A 21,175-nucleotide genomic window follows, 5' to 3' on the forward strand; every position below is an offset into this window, starting at 1 on the left:
GTCTCTCTCACATCGATGTTTCTCTCTCTCTCTTCCTCCATCTCTCCCTCCCACTCTATCTGAAGATAAGTGCAAAAATATCCTTGGGTAAGGATAAAAAAAAATTCTGTATCAAAAGTCAAATTTTTTGAATTTCAAAAATATTTAAAAGCTTAATTAGTGAAGTGTAGTTATTTAATATAAATTAGAATCTCAGCAGCTGTAATTTCAAAAATCAATGACTTAAAAGTTAGGGTAGCCCAGCTGATGTGGCTCAGTGATTGGGCATCGACACATGCACCAAGAGGTCATAGGTTCGGTTCCTGGTCAGGGCACATGCTCAGGTTGCAGGCTCGATCCCCAGTGGGGGCATGCAGGAGGCAGCTGATAGATGTTTCTTTCTCACATCGATGTTTCTATCTCTCCCCTCCTCTCTCTCTAAAAAGATCAATAAAACATTTAAAAATTTTTTAAAGATTCTAATGCCCATATTTTTCTTTTTAAATTGATTTTTTCTAAATTGAAATACCTTGCTTCATTATTCAGAAAACAGTTCCAAGTTCCATCACCTATAGAAGTCTTTTTTTAACTGAGTTGATCTTTCTTCTCTAAAAATTCCTTTTGATATCTAAGTTTGGCCCATGATTCTCTAGCAATGATTATACCTTAATAATTTACCAACAGTGGTAATTAAGGAAAGCATTATCTCTCTCACATTCTACCCCCACTCACAGAAAGTCATTTATTCATTTATTTATTCAATAGGGGCCTATTCTATGCCAGGCTCTGTGCTATGGGCTAGACATATTGAACAAAACACTTACCTTTCTCATGGAAATTTTGATGATTAGAATATGACATTAAACAAGTGTATAAACATACATTGTGATAAGTGTTATGAAGAACAAAAGGCCATTTGAAAGACAGTCTAAGGGATATAAATTAGGTGGGGAAAATCAAAGAAAGCTTCTCTGAGGAAGTAACATCTAGACTAAGTGAGACCTGAAGAATGAATAGGACTTAGCCAGGGGAAGAGTGACTGAAAGAACATTCCAAAGACCCTGAAGTGAAAGGGCTTGTCATGTTTAGAAACCGAAGATGCCAAGGTAGCTAGGAAATAGCCAGGGGAAAGTGGCAGAAAATGAGCTTGAATACTATGCAGGTCCATGTCAGAATCTGATAAGGAGCAAGTATATTGTGCAATTTGAAAAAATACCTATTTGCACAGTGCAAAGTCTGGAAATTAGACCTTGCCTAACTCTTCTTGACTAGAAGGGTGGGGATGGGCACAGTTTTAAAAAGAATGAGCAATACTAATCCACCAATACTGTTTCAAGCTACTATATTTGTGTTGTTTCTAGAAGAGTGAGTTGCTTTGAAATCACATATGATAATTATGCCTAGAATTTGCTTAGTAAACATCCACATTGTCTGCTATGATGTGAAAGATGTCAAAAGGAGGTAAACAAAGTTGAATGACATTGCCTGTGGCCAAAAGGAATTTAGCTAATATTATCAAGTAACATGAATAACTGAATAAAAAAAGTGGGTGGAAGTTATAATGAGTTTGACCTAAGTATGAAATTAAGCCTGCTGCAAAATTCTGAATTATAACTTATTATATATTGAATATTGAGGTTTAAATTACCCAATTCTGGGAACTGAAAGCCAGGTGAGATGGGGAGTGAAGTTGGGGAGAAATGAATTACTGCACATCAAGCAGCTAAAAACAGTGCCTGACATAACAAATGGAGCTACCAGTATTACCTACAGTGATTTCTTTTTTCCAAAACACAATTTCAATTTAACTAATACTTATGGAAATAGAAAAATATTTGAATAAATAACTTGGTTATGTTAGCTATAGATTACTAAAATGGGAAATGAACAAGAGTTCTATACTGGAGATAGAAAAGTTCAAATATTATGTGTAATATGCAATAAGAACCAGATTTTAAAAAAATAGATGTTGCAAAAAGGGCATGTACTGTCTAGATATTTATCCTATAACTGAGTTACAGATCACCTAAGCAATATTACCTTTCAGCCTAGTGTCCCAGGAGGACCATGTGGTTAGCATATGGCTAACTAACTGAGCCTTTTAACTAAGAAGCAAAACCAGTGACATCCCAAAGAAATAGTCTCCCAGTGTCAGAATGAGGAGATAGAGTCTCACCCCCTTGCTTAGTTCCTAAACTTTCTCTGCAGGACCCTAGCAAACATCTAGAACTGGTTTAGATAACTGGCCTTTGCTTGTCCCGCAATGTATTCCCCATTATAGTGTTACTTGTGGTTTTAAAGCCCTAATAACTCTATAGGAAACAAAGGATAGAGAATTATCCTTTGAATGTGGTACCAAAAAGTAATGCATAGGAGGAAATTTTGCTGCACTGACAGTACAGAACAAATTTATTTTTCCAGAAAGAGCTGTTGGTTCCAAGGGCCACTACCCAGTGTACTTTCTAAGTCCCAGAATTAATACCAAAGTGATGAGAAAAAAACTAGGGACTTTTGGAAGGATGTAAACTGCAGTTCAATATTGAAGAGGTTTTAAGTTGGTTAAAGAAGGAGCCTAGGAGTGACTAAATTATCTGATATCACAGAAATGAAAAATATTAAGAACAATAGTAATTCTGATTGCTTTATTAAAAGGTTCCTCACAGAATTCTTTACCAAAACATCACTTCCATAAAAAGTCATTTAACAAATATCAAAACCTTCTGTGTACAGGATACTGATCAGATGAGGCAGAGGATCTGTGTCCATGGTTCTTGATATAATTCCAAAATACTTAAAATTCTGAAGGGTTAATTTAAAAATACTAAATTTTACTTCAGTTACAATTTTAGTAGTGCTGAAATTTTGATTTAGTATTGTACTTGTAGTGCTATCCCTATTTTTGTCCTTAAGAACAAAATAAAGCCTATCTCTTGTATCTGAAATATGTTTATATGTGTTAGCTATATATTTATATAAATATATATTTGTATAAAACAAAATTTTCTTGAGTTGTAAATAAATTTTAAAATTAAGGAAACCAAATCAGTATAAAAGTTAAAACTATAGTACATCTAATCCATAATTCTAAAGTTTTGGATCATCTTCATGAAAGAAATGTACGAACTGTACCCTTGATTGTACCTCTACAAATAGGACATTTTCTTAGAGAAGGGGCACAGTCTTTGCATACTACTAGATGACCACAAGGAATAAACACTATGGACACTTCTTTGTCCATACACACTTTACATGTTCTTTCTTCTTGTAGTCTCCTCAATTGTTCTTCCATTGGTAAATCTAAGAAGAGAAACACATTTTTAATAAAAGACAATTTGCTGCTTCTACCCCCAATGAAAAGCCCAAAAAATAAAAATAATGTTTTCTACTGGTTTAAATCATTAATATTATTTTACCTGAGACATTTTCTGTGGGAATGTACTTTATGTCCTGTTGCACTAAAGGGGAAAAAGAAAAGGCATTACTAGGGCAAATAAGGTTAATATTTAGCACAGAATATATATTTTTTAAGCTAACAATTTAGATTCTGGCCAAATACTATAAATAAATGTCATGTCAGGGCAAAAAAAGTCTTTATTTAGTCTTCTGTGCAATTAATAGTTTACAAATTAGATTGGATTTTTCAATAATCACATTAGTAAGAGCACATTTTCAATTGACCTAGAAAGTTCTCAAAAGTAATTTTCCAGCACTCACCAAATAAACGCTTGTATAACATGGGGTCAGTTTCTTGTAAAGAGTTTCTGAATATGGTGGCTGCAAAATTTCCTTTCACTATAATAGTATCAATCAGCTCTCTTGCTTGCAAAGATGTCTGCGTTTTCTGTTTAATAACATCATGTTCTTGTTCATTAATCACTCTGGCAATTAGAAGACTATCCAGGATTGGAAGCATACAAGTCAGATGTTGAGAAAGTGCCATTCTATTCTTCCGGATATATAATAGATCATCTTTATGAAAAAGAAAGCAAACACAAACATGTTTAGTCTCTGTTCATAAACTTTCTCCCACACCTACACATATAACTGAATGGAAAACAAGCATAATTCGTAATCAGGCATTGAAGTTGATTGCTAGGTTTGGGGGTACCTGATCTTCTGTGCCTAATAAGGCTAATAAGGACTAACACAGAGCACTGTGGTAAGCACTGTACGTGTATTTTCTCATTTCATTTTCACAACAGCCCTTTGAGGTAGATACTAGTATCTTAATATAACAGATGAGAAAACAGAGGCGTAGTGTGGCAAGTAAATTACTAGAGGACACACAACTAGTAAAAGTCAAACCAACGCAGTTTGGCATCATAATCTTTGCTCTCAACCATTTGGCAACACTCCTAAGGCTTTAACCAAATAAAATTTAGAACCTAATAAAATTGAAATTTCAATTCAATCTAGTCAAAGTAGGAAAAAAATAAAATAAGAAAATTTGAATAGTTTTTCTTAAAGTATCATTTATCCTGCCGTGGCTGGTTTGGCTCAGCGGTTAAAGTATCATTTATCCTTAAAATTCCATTTTAAGATAAAATTTTAATTATTTTGCCCAATTAGGCATGATACTGCCATTACCTAAATATTTTGTAGTAAATGGGGAAAGACACTAAGAGCATTTTGAAAACTATACCCTATTTGTCAATGACATATTTCTTCCTGTCACTTAATGATCATTGTACTCTCCTTCGAGATCTAGATTTTGTATCCATTGGTAAAATGTTTCCTATTTTGAAGCTCTGAAATTTTATTATCACTTTGGAAAATGACTTATGACTCTAAGCTTATTAATTAATTATACAGTTTTACCATGATCCATAAAGCTATTTCTATCAAATAACTAATGACAGAGTTGGGTTGTCTAAAGAATTATTTGAAAGAGATAATTGTTAGGTTGTAGAAGCACTGGCTTTGTCTAGAATAGGACACAAAAACAGAATCATTTAATATAAAATATAGGGCTTAGCCCTGGCTAGTTTGGCTCAGCGGTTAGAGCGTCGGCCTGCGGTCCAGAGAGACCCGGGTTTGGTTCCCGCTAGGGGCACGTAACTTGGTTGCAGTTTGTCCCCGGCCCTGGTTGGGTTGTGTGGGTGGCAGCCACTCGATGTGTCCCTTTTACATCGATGTTTCTCTCTCTCTTCCTTTCTCTCCCTCCCTCTCTATCTGAACAAAAAATGGAAAAATGTCCTCAGGTGAGGATAATAAAAAAAAGAAAGAAAAGAAAAAAAAAAATAGGGCTTAGTCAAAAAGTCAAGGTTAGAGATACACATTTTCAAAATAATTAAAGCTCTGAGAATAAATGAGAAAAATACCAGGACCTAGAACAGTGTCTGGCTCAAGGTTAATGCTCCATAAATATATTTTGAACAAGTGAACAACTAAGCCTTAGTAATTTAAAGAGCAATGGGAACAAATAAGTAATAGAGGGGGAAAAGAATTTGAACTTAATTTATTCTGTTAAATTATCTATGTTAAAGAAATAATGATATATTAGAAAATTAAAATATCTACACTTGATGTTAAAGTATATTAGTTTTTCAATCTAAGAATTATTTTCTAATTACATTTTACTTAATCTAATAAATTCTCTGAAATTTTTAAGATTTCTAAAACTGTATTGCTAGTGGCTATGGAGAAAGTTTCATTTCAAAGTCATAGACTATATTCTGGCTTATAAGAGGTGAAAATACCTTTGAGGTATATTATTTTATTCTGGAAAAAAAAGTCCTTAATTTCCTCTTTATTTACACACCTGTCAAGAAATTACCCACTGTTCTTGGGAAACTTGAAAATAATCAGTAACCTAAATGGAAGTTTTTTCATTCACTCATTAAAAACATTTCTTGAGGCGTGGCCAGTTTGGCTCAGCAGTTAGAGCATTGGCCTGCGGTCCAGAGAGACCCGGGTTTGGTTCCCGTTAAGGGCACGTATCTCAGTTGCAGTTTGTCCCCGGCCCTGGTTGGTCGTACGGGTGACAGCCACTCGATGTGTCCATTTCACGTCGATGTTTCTCTCTCTCTCTCTCTCTCTCTCTCTCTCTCTCTCTCTCTCTCTCCCCCTCTCCCTCCCCCCCCCACTCTATCTGAACAAAAAAATGGAAAAATATCCTCGGGTGAGGATAATAAAATAAAATAAAAACATTTTTTGAGTGCAGACACTGCACTAGGTAGTATGGGTATAATGTTAAGCTGACGGGAATTTTTTGACAATGCAAATTATTATGTATTGTTCACTTGGGGTTATATCTTTTTACTTTGTTTATTTTCTTTGGAGGAAATATAAATATTTTATAGCTGGATAGCTTTAGACTTCATGGGGTCTATAAACAATTGTGGAGATGGGTGTTCCCTTCTCTCAGCAATTGTTCACTGATGAATAGCCAAAACTGAGAAGACTACAGGAAGGACTTGTATGTAGCCTGATCTTCACTTCATGGTGAAAAAGAGAACTTGAGTAGGGTGGGCAAAGATGAACTTGGGACTGTTTTGCTGCTGAATTGGTAGTGTGTAGTACTGAATAATTCAGACTTTGATAAATAAATAATGCTATATTACTATAGTCTGATAGGTTTGCCTGGGTTGGCCAGAAGATAGGTATACGTTTATTCAGGAATGGAGTGGACAGTCTCACTGCCAATCATCTTGGAAAGAAATAGATCCCAAATGGCCTTGGACAAGGATAAGGGGCAATCTCTTTTCGCCTTCTGGGTTTAGTGGATATTTGAGGACCTGAGTTTTGATAAGGAAAAACATGCTTAGGACTTTCCTGGTCATTTGTATAAACTGGCCAGAGCTATGCAGAGATGAACTAGAAGCTAGGAAGAGAGATTCTAGAGGATGGGCTTAGAGGCACCGAGAGAGGCCACATCGAGTTATAGTTGTCAGTTGCCATTTGTGCTGTAGTGCCCTTCTGAACTTGTTAAAAGTTGCAATCTGTTTTTAGCTGTGTTGAAAGAACTCTCAGAATCTGGGCCATGATTGGGAAACATTGGCAAAATAATTTCTCTTTGTCTAGGCCACAGTGATGAGAGAAATCAGAGCAACCAGATGAGACTGGACATGCTCTGAGGAAGAGAGTTTTTATGAAAGGCAATATAGTAAAGGCAGTAGAGTAGCAAAGCTAGTATGGAGGGACATGGGTCAGTTGCCTTGAGAGAATGTGAAACAGTATGCTTGGTCTCTCCTAAATACTAGAGGGACAATAGGAAGGGAAACTCAGCTCTTGTGTGGTCAGGTAGAAGACTTGATCATAATTTGAACATTAATATATAGTCACAGGCTAAGACATACTGTTATGTTAATATTGTCGCCCTGGCCAGTTTGGCTTAGCGGTTAGAGCATCGGCCACGAATCAGAGTCGCCAGTTCGATTCCAGCCAAGGGCATGTACCTTGGTTGTGGTTCGTCCCCGGCCCTGGTGGTGGTCACGTGGGAGGCAACCAATTGATGTGTCCCTCTCATATCAATGTTTCTCTCTCTCTCCACCCCCTCCCGCAACTCTTATCTGAAGATATTTGAGAAAATATCCTTGGGAGAGGATTTAAAAAATATTAATAATTTGTCCCTGATCCCACCCAAATTTAAAGCAATGAAGTGAGCAACTAGCCTGGGGTTAAAAATATGCCATGAATAATTACATACACAATCAACTACCTAGAGTAAAAATATAAATCAAGAAAAGGCAGGAAAAAAATGCTTTCACTCAATATATACATTTCAATTTACTAAGCAATCCAAATATATTTTAATGTGAACAAATTTTTCAGAATACTGATCATAAGAAAAATCTGATTGAATTGACTATATTTTTAGTAACCTATTTACAGTGACATCAAATTCTTATGGAAATAGAGACTATACCAATATATGTACCTGATTCTTCTTCCTCAGTTGCTCTTTCTTTCTCCTCTTCCCTTATTTCATCTTCAGCATTAAGTAAATCTAATACAAGATCACTGACGACTTTATAATTCTCGCCAGTTGTTAGAATTTTACTCTGAACTGTCTGTTTTACCAGTCTTCTACAAAAGCCCATGTCCAAAGCAGCTTTAACCACAGGTATATTCATCATGACTGCATCTTCTGAGTGGTTTTCTCCTGTTCCATAATGAATAACTATATGGAATAAAGAATTTAAGACATATTGGATAATCTGTATATTTTTTAAATTGAAAGTTATTACAATATCAAAAGCATAAAGCTCAAACAATATAAAGGCACTATTTTGTATTAACTTTGTTACGTTTAAAATAATGATATACATGTTCAGTCAATAGAATAAGAATATGGAATACTGTATTCAGATACAAAATATGCATTATCTGGCATAACTTTGAGTAGGAGAAGAAAATGGAATGTCGGGGACCACCCCAGCTAAACAGAGGTTCTTTTTTCCCATACTGAATGAACAAATGAGCTTTCTAAATCAAATATGTTTCACATATTTTCAGGGTTTTTTTCCACTGAGTTTTAGAGAGTGTAGAAGGGAGGGAGGGAGAGAGAGAGAAATACCTATGTGAGAGAGACACATCGATTAGCTGCCTCCCACACAACCCCAACTGGGGCTAGGGATAGAACCTGCAACCCGGGTATATGCCTTTGACCGGGAATCAAACCCAAGACCTCTAACCACTGAGCAAAACCAGCCAGGGCTGTTTCACATATTTTCAAAAGAGGTCATTGTCATCACTCACCTTTATTACTACAGTGACCTCTTTCAGTATCGCTCTCTAGTTCATTCTGAACATTGCAACCACAGTGACTTTTTAAAACACAAATCTGATTGTGTCACACTCCTTAAATTCTATCAGCAATTCTGTTCTTAGGATGATGTTCAATTGTACATTTGAAGAACTCACAACTTATCTGGATCCTGTTCACTTTTTCATCCTCATCTCTCACCACTTGTTCATTTGCACTCTACACTCTAGCCCAGAAGTCACAAACTGATGGACCTGTCCCCATTTATTCATATGCACTCTACACTCTAGCCCAGAAGTCACAGATTCTGCCTGCAGTGCTGACAATTCTTACTGCTGACCTGATTCATTCATTTATCTGTTTGCAAATCCTACTTCTGGCCGTACAGAATTTTGTTCAGTTCTTCAAATGTGCCTGTTCTCTTTTGTCACTGAAGTCTTTCATGTGCTGTTCTTTGTGCCTGGGATATTTTTTTCCTCCCTTTGTCACTTGGTTAACTCCTGCTCTTCCCTTTGATTCTGGGATAAGACAAAGACTTCCTCTAATCTGAAGCCTTTTCTGATCTTCTAAGTCTGGGTTAATTGTCCCTCGTGCATTCTCATAGCACACGTAACTTTCTCACCACATCCCTCTCTCCTATCTGTGTATTTGCCTGTATCCCTTCGCCTATTAGTTCATGAGAAAATAGGAGTTATGTTATCCTGTTCTCTAGTCTAGCCTCAGAATAGTAGATACACAATAAATATTTATTGAATTGAATTGAGAACTGACTAGATAATAGAATAGAAGACCTTGTTCAGATATTGGCTCTATCACCTTTTAGATTTAAGGTGAGGGATAGATCACTTAACCTCTCTGAGCCTCAGGGTCCTTCTTGAAAAATGAATAATATTTCCTACCCTGTCCATTTCATGGGAAGAATATGTGAGCAGTCTAACATAGTGTATAGTGTATCTGTTCCCACACTGGTCTGACAAGGGTTAGGCTGGATATATGTAGTTTGTTAAACAACAGATGCTCAAGCCACACCCTTTAAATACTGTGATTCAATTCAGTAGGTTTGAAGTGGAGACTAGAAATCTGTAATATTTTTTAAGTTCTTTAGGCAATTATGATATGTCCTAAAGTTTGAGAAATACCAACTTAATATATTTGAAAATGCACTGTAAATTATAAATCATACTGCAAATGTCCATTAACCGTTATCAAATTTCATTCCTAACAGTATCAAGTGGTTCTATTTAAATGTGGCCATTATCATCATCATACATACTTGGTGACTCTGCATTTTCATCTTCTGGATTGTCTGAAGTAGATAACAGCTACAGGGAAAAAAGGCATAAAAATTAAAATATATATCTTATCCTGTCCATTGCAAAAAAAAAAAAAGTGAATCAAGAGACCTATTTTATTGAACTTGTTGCAAATTGACTTGCTTATTGGTAAAATAATTTGTCAAAAGCACTATTTTATTTACATTCAACAGTAATTTCCTAAGCCATAAACTAATAGAGTTTCTTTGTGTGTGTGTGTATATGAACATATAAATTCTATTTTCATTAAGCAGGACAAGGACTAGAGCTTTTCAGTGATCTGTGACACAATTATTGTTTCCCTTTCATCCCAAAGATCTTACATTTCCTGGATCACCCTTTGGGATAAGTTGGACCCTACATTGATTCCATTTACTATAGCTAGAAAGTGTTTGATCCTCAAACTACTATATAAATTCTCATTTGCTTTTCCAGGAAGATTAGAAAGAGCAATACAATTATCTTTCTCTAATCTTTTTAAGAAAAATTAATATAGTAAACTATCTCATCCAATTTTTTCCTCAAATAATTTTATTGCAACTTTCTTAGAAAAATGCTTAGAGAGAAATATAACTTAAATATTATTATTCAGGAGGTTTCTAATTCTGGATCTGTTTTTATACTAAAAATAGTGCTAATATCATGCTGGATGTTGTAAAAAAGAAAACATATTTTTAAATCAACTCTTGCCTTTGCAGTAAAATACTACTATTTGCAATTATTAGAAAATAATCTATCTGTTGTTAATCAATGATTAGAAAAAAAAAATAAAGTCCCTACTTGTTCAAGTAGATGAGGGTAACTGGCTTGAATTCGACTGACGAACTCTTGTCCTTTAACTCGTATCAAGTACTCACACCTAAAATGTAAACAAAATTAAGTTTGGGGAGTTATTTTATTTTTATCCTCACCCGAGAACATTTCTGCATTTATCTTCAGATAGAGTGGGAGGGAGAGAGGGGGGAAGAGAGAGAGAAACATCGATGTAAGAGAGACACATCGAGTGGTTGTCACCCACATGACCCCAACCAGGGTGGGGACAAACTGCAACCAATGTACATGCCCTTAGTGGTAACTGACCCTGGGACTCTGTGGTCTGCAGGCCGACGCTCTAACCGCTAAGCCAAACTGGCCAGGGCTGGGGAGTTAATCTGGACATTATAGACTGCTAAATATTTTTAATTAACATAAATATACTTATAACCACTTGACTATTCATTTAGCATATGGGAAGTGTTAGGAGATACTGAAGTCAAAGGCAAGATGATACAAGCAAGAGGAAGACTATAACGTAATCTGCCAAGGCTGAAAAGGATAGGGGTCACTTTGCTCTCAGTCTATGGTAGATGAGTAAGGCTGTCTCTCCATTCAGAGATTCTAGCTGCTCTCTTCAACTATTCTATGAACTAAAATACTCTGAACATTAAGAACAGAGCCAAGGAGACAGGTAGAAAGTTCTCTAATAAATACTATTCATAAATAAGTTTTGTATGTTTGAAAGACAAAAATATACAAAGGAGGACAAGAGAGAAAAAATGAGGAAGCTGAACACATTTTCTAATAAGTCAAATATTCACAAGTTTTGACATTTCCTAGATAATATACATCCATTGTCAAATTTAAGTACAAAATGAATTCATGACACTACCAAAACAAATTTACCATTCTTTTTACATAGTCACAAAATTACCACAATGGACAGTTAGCAGCTCTTTCTAAAACACATATGTAATGTATTCTTTTCAACCATCATAATTTTTGAAATCTGATATTTGGAGAGTAAAAGTTGCTATAAATGAAGATATAGTATTATATTTTAAAAGGTGTGTAATGAAAAAGAAGTTAGGATACCAAGTTGAGTAATCAACATTAAAAATACCAAAAGTTTTGACCATGAAAAATATAATTATAGACCACCTGATTTCAATTTAAAAAAAGGAGAGTATAAACAAGTATGGAATAATCAAAAGTATAAGACATGACAACAAAATGCTGTGTAGTAATCAAAACAGATGAGATAGATCTATATTTACCCTGATTACCCTATTTAATATTGCAGCCTGCCTGGTTCTTCTTATTTTTTTAGCCTCACCCGAGGACATTTTTCCATTGTTTTTGTTCAGATGGAGTGGGAGGGAGAGAGAGAGAGAGAGAAACATCTACGTGAAAGGGACACATCGAGTGGCTGCCACCCACACAACCCAAGCAGGGTGTGGGACAAACTGCAACCGAGGTACATGCCCTTAGTGGGAACCGAACCCAGGTCTCTCCAGATCGCAGGCCAGCGCACTAACCTCTGAGCTAAACCGGCCAGGGCCTGCCTGGTGCTTCTGATCTCCCTCACCCTGCTCTCTTTTTTCTTTTTATCCATAGTACTTATTATCTTCCAACATGCTACATAACTTAATTATTAAGTTTATATTGTCTACCCTCTCCTGCTGTAAAATCAGCATATCAAACCAGAAATCTTAGTTTTGACCCCTGGGTATTTTAAGCCCCTGGAACAATGATCAATTAATATTACTGAATGTTGAATGAATGGAAATATGTCCAAGACATAATGTTGACTGAAAAAAAGCTTTAAAACAGTATATACAATATCTAATTCAGATAGTGAAATTCTACATATTTATCTATATTTGTACATATGCATAAAGAGATTCTGGAGGAATGTTCACTAAAATGATAACTGTAGTCATCTTAAGACTGTAATTTCTGGGTATTGTTGTCTCTGTACTTGCCTATAACATGTGACCGGTTTTAAAATGAGATACATTATTTTAATACATATATTAATTACACACAAAAAATCCTAAACCTATTTCTTCTTTGTCTTAAATTTCCATAAAAATCTTTTAAATAATTACTGTTCTAAATAATCCATCCTAAATTTATTCACAAATTATTTTTGAAACAAAGAATAAACTATCAGCTGATTATAAGGTAAACACATATAACCCATCTCATGATAATCACACACATTTGCAAAGAGATTATTACCTTGGAAACCATTTGGCATGTTCCACCCACGGGTCATCTCCAGATTCCCAGCACCTTAGTCCGCCATCACAGCAAAAGCATTTGACATCATCATTGTGACCTAAAATTAATTTTGGACCAAAACTTATGAATACATATAATTTGCCCACTAAAATGTATAAAACATGTTGAATTTTTTAAATTATTATTATCAGATTAAGTCTCTTACCCATATAATAAAAACCTGCACTTGCAAGTTGATTAGGATGAACAGGAACACTAGAAGGCCAGTTACAGAATGTTCTAAAACGGGCTGCCTGAGTCTGCATGCTTAGATTAGAAACACTGTATCTTGAAGTGTCTTGAGGTCGACTTTCTAAAAACGGGCATTTGGGGAAGTGTTTCAGGTGTTCTGACATAGCATCGTCCTTTGGTTCCCAGTTGCTCAGTTTTCCACCACAGGCAAAGCAAGCCACTCTGTCTCCAGGTCCTATGTAGTAAAAACCTGCTTTTGCCAGATCTCTTGGCGACAGAAAGGTCAGTGGCCACATCTGGAAAGTAAGTAATCTGTTGTTTTCGGTGTTCATTATACAATGGTTGGGACTTCTCCTCAAGGCAGAAATATCTTGATTTGGTTCAGAGTTTACAGGACTTGAGGGAAAGCTTGAATAAGAGCCACTGAAATAATCACTGTTTTCCGAACTTGGAAGTAATGAATGTGTGGAATTTGTTACTGGAGAAGGCATATTAAGCTGAGAATTGGCTCCTGAAATGTTACCTGAATATAGTTTCTGAACAAAGCTACAGCTAGGATACAACATTTTATGCTTTTCAATGGGATTGTCTCCTTGTTTCCAGTTATCCAGCATCAGGCCACAACAGAAGCACTTGACCTTGTCATTCACACCAGTATAATAAAAACCAGCACGAGCAAGGCTCCTTTCTGACACAGGAACACCGGCGGGGAAAGTTGAATATGTAGATATCCGATATAGTTCACAAGAAAGGTCATATTTCATTTCAAACATGTTGGCACTTTTCATCAAATTGGATAAGAATTCGCTGTTTTCTACTATGTTCATAAAGAAATGGATGGGGAGGAAAAGGGACTAGTCTTTCTCTAGGGAGGTAGTTTTGTGCATGGCTTTTGATTTTTGTTAGTTTTAGTACTAGGTTGAACACCTAGAACAGAAATCTTTTGTTCTTTCTCCTGTGCCTTCAGGATTTTAGCACAGTGAGATTAAAATCTTATACTAATACGTCTTAAGGGACAATTATGCATAACAGCACCTTTGTATAATCATACAGGGTAAAACATGATGTTACACAGTACCTTGTGATGAAAATTAAAACCCTTCATAAAAGTGTAGACTGTTTTAGGTCAGCAAGATGCCATTTAGTGTCAGGCATTTCCACAGGTAGGTCAACTTCTCCACTAGAATGCTTCAGTGACATTCAGCCAGCAGAAAGATAAAATGTCTGACTCACACAGCTAGCTTGCTCTGATGGTGGAAAGTTATGCTCAATAAGTACTCTACAGAAAAAAATATTCAAGCTATGTTTATTTAGCTTTATTTAAATTGTGAAATTTGGTAGCTGGGGGTGGGGAGGAAGCATAAGAGAAAAAGAATGCATTACCATATTTCCCTGATTCTAAGATGCATATATTAATGCTATATTTTAATTAGCAGCATTTTTATTTCTTAGAGGTACATAAAATAATGGTATATCTTACAATTGATGACATCCTAGATTCAATGAAATATAATATATTGCAAATCTTACTCAAATTAAGTAGTTTTTCTTCCTACAATTATTTTAATAGGGAGAACACAGAAATCAAAAAAAAATTTCCAGATAGAGCTTAAGTAGAAACTGGATTAACTGATATATCTAAGGCCTGGTTTTAAAATTTATTAAATAATAATTCCCATAAATAAATAGGAACCTGGTTGCTTTGCAATCGTGATACCATTAGATCTTAGCAAATTAGACATTCTATTTTAAATAAAATATCAGGGAATTTACTTTGTCACAGTCCACTTCTTTTGAACAGCAGCGACCTTCTGAAAATTTAGAATATCTTGATTATGACTAGCTATTAGTGAATAGGTTCTGCATCTATAACACCAGCAATGACCAATAAAAAAAATCACCATGGTTTTTCTAGCAGTGATTTGCAAGCACACTTTCTCCGTCCTGCAGATGTTGGGATTTTTATTTTCTTTTTCTTTTTTTTTTTTAATGCTAGAATTTTCTACTGCAGACTTTAATGCTTTATTTTCTAGGTGACAAAAGAAACCTCTCAAAGGTGAGTTATTGTATCTAATTTCAGTTTCCTTTCACTGGTCAAAATTTTTACACATCCTTATAAAAACCTTCTTGGTGCGTATTATTGTCTCTGTGTAAATTTTATTTCTGAATAAGTTTGTTCCTTTACTAAAATGTAACCATCTAGCCATCATTCTTATCATTCTCAGAGATAATAGCCTATTTGAACAAACTAAAATACCAATAGTTTTATCAATGGTTAGATCATTTCTTCACCAGTCATCAAGTTCATCTTTCCTACTTTCTCTAAATTTATTGTATGTATCAAAAAGTTTTGTTCTTGACATCTCTTTGTCATTGTAGAAATCTTTTAACATGTCAAAGGCCTCGTTTGCATATTTCTCTAATTTAGTAGAGGGTAGAGTATTAACTCTTTGTTCTAGATAACTGTCATTCATTTTTAAATCTTTAACAAACTCGGGCACTTTTTTCTATTCCACACAGCAGAACAGTGGGAGATTACCCAGCCAGTTTTGAAGAGTACTTTAAAATGTGTCCTAAGTAAAATCACTTCTCCACAGTCAAATTCAAAATCAAACTCAGTATTACTTTATAGTTATACCTCATATAACTAGATCATATTTTTTAAAATTATAACTTTCTTTGGATGCCACAAACTCTAGTTAACTACTTAATTTGTTTATTCATGCACAAAACTACCTCCCAGAGATTAGACTAAGTCCCTTTAAGGGTTTTAGGCCTCCATGTTGAGTTGTTTTGACTTACAGGAAAAAATAGAAAAAATCTATAAGTAGAATAGTTCACTCCTTCTTTGTAAAACCTGTTTAAAAAAAGACAATTTTAAAGTCAAATAATTCATAGAAGTAGCAATGATGTTTTTTTGAAACACAATATTTTTTTAAACCATTTCCTCCAAAATAGAGCACAAGTGTTTATTGGTTGTCCACTGTGTACAAGGTACTGTACCAGGCACAGCAGAGACCAAGAAATCCCATACATAATCCAGAGAGCTCAAACTGGGAGCCAGTAGAGGTGTTATGTTTGGCTTGCACAGAATTGATCTATAGTATTTTACTATTTTTTTTATTTTGAAATTAATTTATACTTAGAGAAACCTTACAAAAATAACAGTTCCCACATACCATGTACTCAACTTCCCCCAAGTTAACATCTTATAATTATAGGAACCAGGAAATTAAAATTGATACAATGTTATTAATTAATCTGTATGCCTTGTTTGAATTTCACCAGTTTTCTAAATAAGTACATTTTTGGACCATGGTATTTTATTTATTTTTTTGTTTTTATTGATTGAGAGGGAGGGAGAGAGAGAGAAACATGGATGTGAGAGAGTAACATTGATTGGTTCCCTACTGAACACACCCTGACTGGGGAGCAAACCTACAACCTGGGCATGTGCCCTTACCTGGAATCAAACCTGTGACCTTTCAGTGCACTGGACAACGCTCAACCAACTGAGCCACATCAACCGGGGTAGGACCACAGTAATTTTAAAGGTTTTAAATAATTACCAACATTTTTTAAAAGTGAGAGATTTGCCATAACATTCTAGACTCTAGCTTCTCTTGAAAAATTAGAAGATCTGACCACATGGGGGTCTATATTCCTGTAGGGCAACAACCAGCCAGATCTGAGCAGTGACTATACCTTTCAAAAATATGTTTAATTGGTTTTTTAGAGAGAAAGGGAGAGAGAGATAGAAATGATGTGAGACAGAAACATCAAACCAGGACCTCTCAGTCCATAGGATGATGCTCAGTCCACTGAGCCACACCGGCCAGGTTATATGACTGTACCTTTTAGAGAGGGCACATGCTCCCCAGTTTGGCACCACACTTGCACTCCCTGATATTCAGACTGTCAGTTGCTCTTTGTCACTGAGCTGGCGCTGTTGATTTCTTATAGTAGAATTATGGGAAAGTGAAACTACTCTAATGTCTGTTTCTATCAAAAGTAAAAATGAAAGGTAGACAAAGAGGAACACATGTTAAAAGAAAAATGAGAGTACCCTATTTCTTTGTGGAAAGGAAGAACATTCCTACACGTTATATATGTAACTAATGTATCTTTTGTTTTTGTTTTTTTAATTTCTTTATTGATTTTCAGAGCAAGAGGAAGGGAGAGAGAGATAGAAACATCAATGAGAGAGAACTTCGACTGCCCACCTCCTCATGCCCCCCCACTGGGGATTTGGCCCACAACCTGGGCATGTGCCCTGACCAGGAATCAAACTGGTGACCTCTTGGTGCATGAGTCGACACTCAACTAGTGGGCCACACTGGCCAGACTAAAGTACGTTTTTGTTTAAATGAGACACCCACAGTTTTGTTTATTCATATCACCTGCCTGGTCCCTATGTGCTTGAGATTGCAAACCCCTTATACATCTTCAATTTCTCAAAGAAAAGAGACATCACTGAGCAGTAGTAGTCCATTGACATGTTCAAATCTATGCCTTTTCCCTCACAATCTATTTGCTACCTCAGATAACAAACTTGTCTCTTTACATATCCCGTCCTCTCTTGTCCTGGCCAGTTTGGCTCAGCGGTTGGAGCATCAGCCTGCAGACCAGAGAGTCCCGGGTTTGGTTTCCAATAGCACACGTACCAAAAAAAAACATATCCCATTCTCTCCCGATACCTCAGAAATCTTGCTGTTAACCTCATCCCCCTCATCTGTTTCTCTCCTCTCTCTCTCCCTCCCTCGCAGCACGCGTCTCTTTTCCTTCCATATAAAAAGCATGCTTAAGTCTGTCCCAACTTTCGAATAAAAACAAACCAAAAATCCTCTGAACCCCACTTTCCACTCTAGAAACTATCCTGTGTCTCACCATCTTTCCACAGCCAAGTTAATTGAACACATGTCTATGGTTAAGATCTCTCTCTACAATTAGCTTTAGCTGCCAACACTTAAAAATAATCTCATTATTAATAAAACCAATAGCTTCTGTGCCAAAACCAATGAAAATTTTCTGTCTGACACCACACCGGGGCCCACTGCCTCTTCAAAATACTCTACTCCCTTGGATTTCTCATACCACTCTACTGGAATTCGTCTTTCCTTTCTTGTGGTTCCTTCTCAGTTTGGCTCAAGTGCCCAACCTCTTCTCTTTTTACTCTATCATTTCCAGTGGGGAACCTCCCTGAACCCAGGGCTCTGGGTGTCTCTCTGTTCTCTGGGGCACTTAGCATATCCATGTCTCTGACACTGGAGGACATATTTGCCCTTTTTTTGCTGCCTCCCCCTTTGCTATGAGCTCTTTCAGATCAGGACTATGTTTCAACTTTGTACCAGCCCTCCCAGCCGCAATATCCACCCAGCCTGGCATCGAATGCAAGAATTTCTGTTTAAGAAGTGAATGTTAGCAAGCTTGACTGAGCCCCCATGAGTACACTACCCTTATTTGCATGGTATTAAGGACATCAATTTTATATTAATGACCACAAAGTCTGCACAGTGATGGTTCAATCCAGGCTTTGGAGTCAAACATCTTGGGTTTCCAATACTATTCAGTCTCCCCCCACCAGGGTCTGTAACCTTAGGCAAGTCAATCCTGAGTTTTCTCATTGTCAATAGAGCTAATTATGGTAACTGCTTCTTGAGATTGTGAGAACACCTGTAAAGACTTCCATGGGGTGCTAGCATATACTAGGTATTAGCAACACCTGATGTTAGCAATAAATAATAGCAAACTAATATTGTTACTTTGGCATCAGGGACATGTCTTTACTAAAATTAAGAGCAATACAGAATTTCCTTGCTGATCACCAGGAAAACTATGAAAAAATTGGCTTTCTGCCACCACTTAGGAACATCCCTCCATTTATTCATTAAATATTTTCCCGAGTCCTTACAATGCAAAGCTCTGCTTTAGGCTCTGTGTTGAAGCTTATTAGGCATACTCAAAGACCTGGTGATACCTCCTGGCAAGCAAATTAAACCAAATATCAAAGCTTCCCCAGTCCACTGGCTCGCCCCAAAAGTAAACCGGAAACCGAGCACAGGGAGGGAAGGCGGCTGCAAGTGAGCGTCGCTGAAGGCAGCGCAGGGCCAAGGGCACCGCTCGAGCTCCGGAGCCCCACGCCCCGCGCCTCCTGGCGGGTTGGCAGCAAAGGGAAAAGACACCCAGGCTCGCGGGGACCCACTCTTTTGCTTGTCCCTGATCCGCTCGAGAGCCGACCCGGAGCCGACCTCTGGGTCCTGCAGAGGTGTTTTATGACCGTGCCACCCCGCTGCCCCCTCGTCCGCCGCCGCTCCGCTGGCCCCCCTCGGCGCCTCCAAGCCGAGGAACTGACGGGTGTCCTCCCGGGTGGGGGTGGGGAAGAGGCAGACGCGCACTCCCAGCCTCCCTGCTGTCCTCACCCACCTGCTGCCGCGAGGCTGATGTGGGCTAGCGAGACCTGCCTGCCCAGTCTTCTCGATGACACCTGTCGCCCGGCTGTTCCGTGCGGGTTAGAGTCTCACGCTGCCTTTTAATGTTTCACTTCGCCCTCCCCACCCCCACCTACACACGCCCGACACGGAACACCCGGTGTTCTGCACTCCTCGCAGCGGTCGGTGCTTTCCTCTTTGGACTTAGGGGAACTCCAGCGGTAATAACCACAGGCACTTCCCCTAACTCACTCGGGGATTTCCACAGCCCTAAAAGCATGACTATTTCTTAACCTTAGCATATCTGCAGGACATTCACCTTTGCTTCTTTGTTCATGGATCGGGGAAAATATTGATAACCCATGTAGGGAAGATGATCATCAGGCAGTCTGACTGGAAAAGGTCCATCTCCCATGTCTTTTTTTTTTTTTTAAACCCACGAAACTTTGTGAAACCTTTATGATAGTTGTTAACGTTTTGTTCTCATTGAGAAATAAAGCATGAATGGAAATGCAGCGGCATGCAAAAAAAATCATATAATTCTCCTTTTCAGTTTATTTTTACTGTTTCAAAAACTGAGATCACCTAACTAGTTTCCTGCATTGAAACTGTTTTTTGTTGATGTTATTGGTTGATTGTTCTTATAACTGGAGTAGAGTGGGCTATTAAAAAATTCCACCTTTTGTCTCACCAAGGAGATCTCTAAGTTAAAGTGCTATTTTCATGAAAACTTGCAGTCTGGGTCTCACTGCACTGCCATGTTTTCCTCAACATTCCTTGTCGAAGAAGGAAATTTAAGCAACCTCGTCCAAGGACGGCATCTGCCAGGGTAACAGATTTTTATGTCTTGTAGTAGGTCAAAGGTAATTAGGAACCAAAAGCAAAACCCATAATATAATTTAGTAATTCATCAAGAGGGATGCCCACTTCATTTAGTACAGCTAGGATAAGCTCCAGTTAGAGTTTCAGTCAAAATTTTATTAAAAAGATTAAAGTTTATCTATCACATAGAGATTTCAATCCCCCTCTGAGCCTGCTTAGTTCAAAAATTATAAGCCATTTCAATTCAGCTTTAAGATGACTGAGAACATTTTGTGGTCTTTATACATTTTTGATCATGTAGCCACCAAAGGTATCTTGAAAAACTGTATTCCATTTCACATTTTTAACTTGACATTAAAACATAAAAATTGTCATAATTACAAATGTAGACAAATATTTTAGAATAAAATTGATCCAGCTCTCATTGGACCATAGCCATTCGATACCTTCAAGAATTAACATATCAACTCATCTTTAATAATTAGAAAATTTATATCATTGCCTTCTGTACTTGAACATTCTACTTCCCCCACAGAATATTAATACATATTCATAATGGATATCTTTATGATCACTCTGGCACATATTTCTGAAACAATGATTGTATAAATTAAAATTTGATATTTTTTCCAGTGATCTAAGCCTCTAAATGTTAAAGAAAAATTTCTCCTTGATTGAATTATCATTTTTTT

At 36.8% G+C, this 21,175-nt stretch overlaps 1 protein-coding gene across 1 annotated transcript; it reads right to left on the minus strand.

Annotated features, from left to right (window-relative positions):
* Positions 1 to 2,531: 2,531 nt before the first annotated feature.
* On the minus strand, positions 2,532 to 19,788 carry LOC118628047 (baculoviral IAP repeat-containing protein 3-like). The gene is made up of 9 exons (XM_036258735.1): positions 19,657 to 19,788; positions 13,208 to 16,090; positions 13,000 to 13,099; positions 10,780 to 10,858; positions 9,960 to 10,008; positions 7,859 to 8,101; positions 3,694 to 3,948; positions 3,393 to 3,434; positions 2,532 to 3,276 (listed from the first exon to the last, which is right to left on the minus strand). The coding sequence occupies exons 2-9, from the start codon at positions 14,058 to 14,060 to the stop codon at positions 3,083 to 3,085; spliced, it is 1,815 nt and encodes a 604-aa protein (XP_036114628.1). The 5' UTR covers positions 14,061 to 16,090; positions 19,657 to 19,788; the 3' UTR covers positions 2,532 to 3,082.
* Positions 19,789 to 21,175: the final 1,387 nt, after the last annotated feature.

This window comes from Molossus molossus, unplaced genomic scaffold (genome assembly GCF_014108415.1).
Source record: "Molossus molossus isolate mMolMol1 unplaced genomic scaffold, mMolMol1.p scaffold_m16_p_13, whole genome shotgun sequence".
In the NCBI taxonomy this organism is placed as follows: Eukaryota; Metazoa; Chordata; class Mammalia; order Chiroptera; family Molossidae; genus Molossus; species Molossus molossus.

Bases quoted from the DNA above. Each gene is read 5' to 3' on its own strand.
- LOC118628047 (XM_036258735.1), bottom strand. From the start codon at position 14,060: ATGAACATAGTAGAAAACAGCGAATTCTTATCCAATTTGATGAAAAGT. The intron at 13,100-13,207 runs GTAAGAGACTTA...AATTAATTTTAG, and splicing joins TGCAGGTTTTTATTATATGG to GTCACAATGATGATGTCAAA. The intron at 3,277-3,392 runs GTAAAATAATAT...TTCTCTTCTTAG, and splicing joins TCCCACAGAAAATGTCTCAG to ATTTACCAATGGAAGAACAA.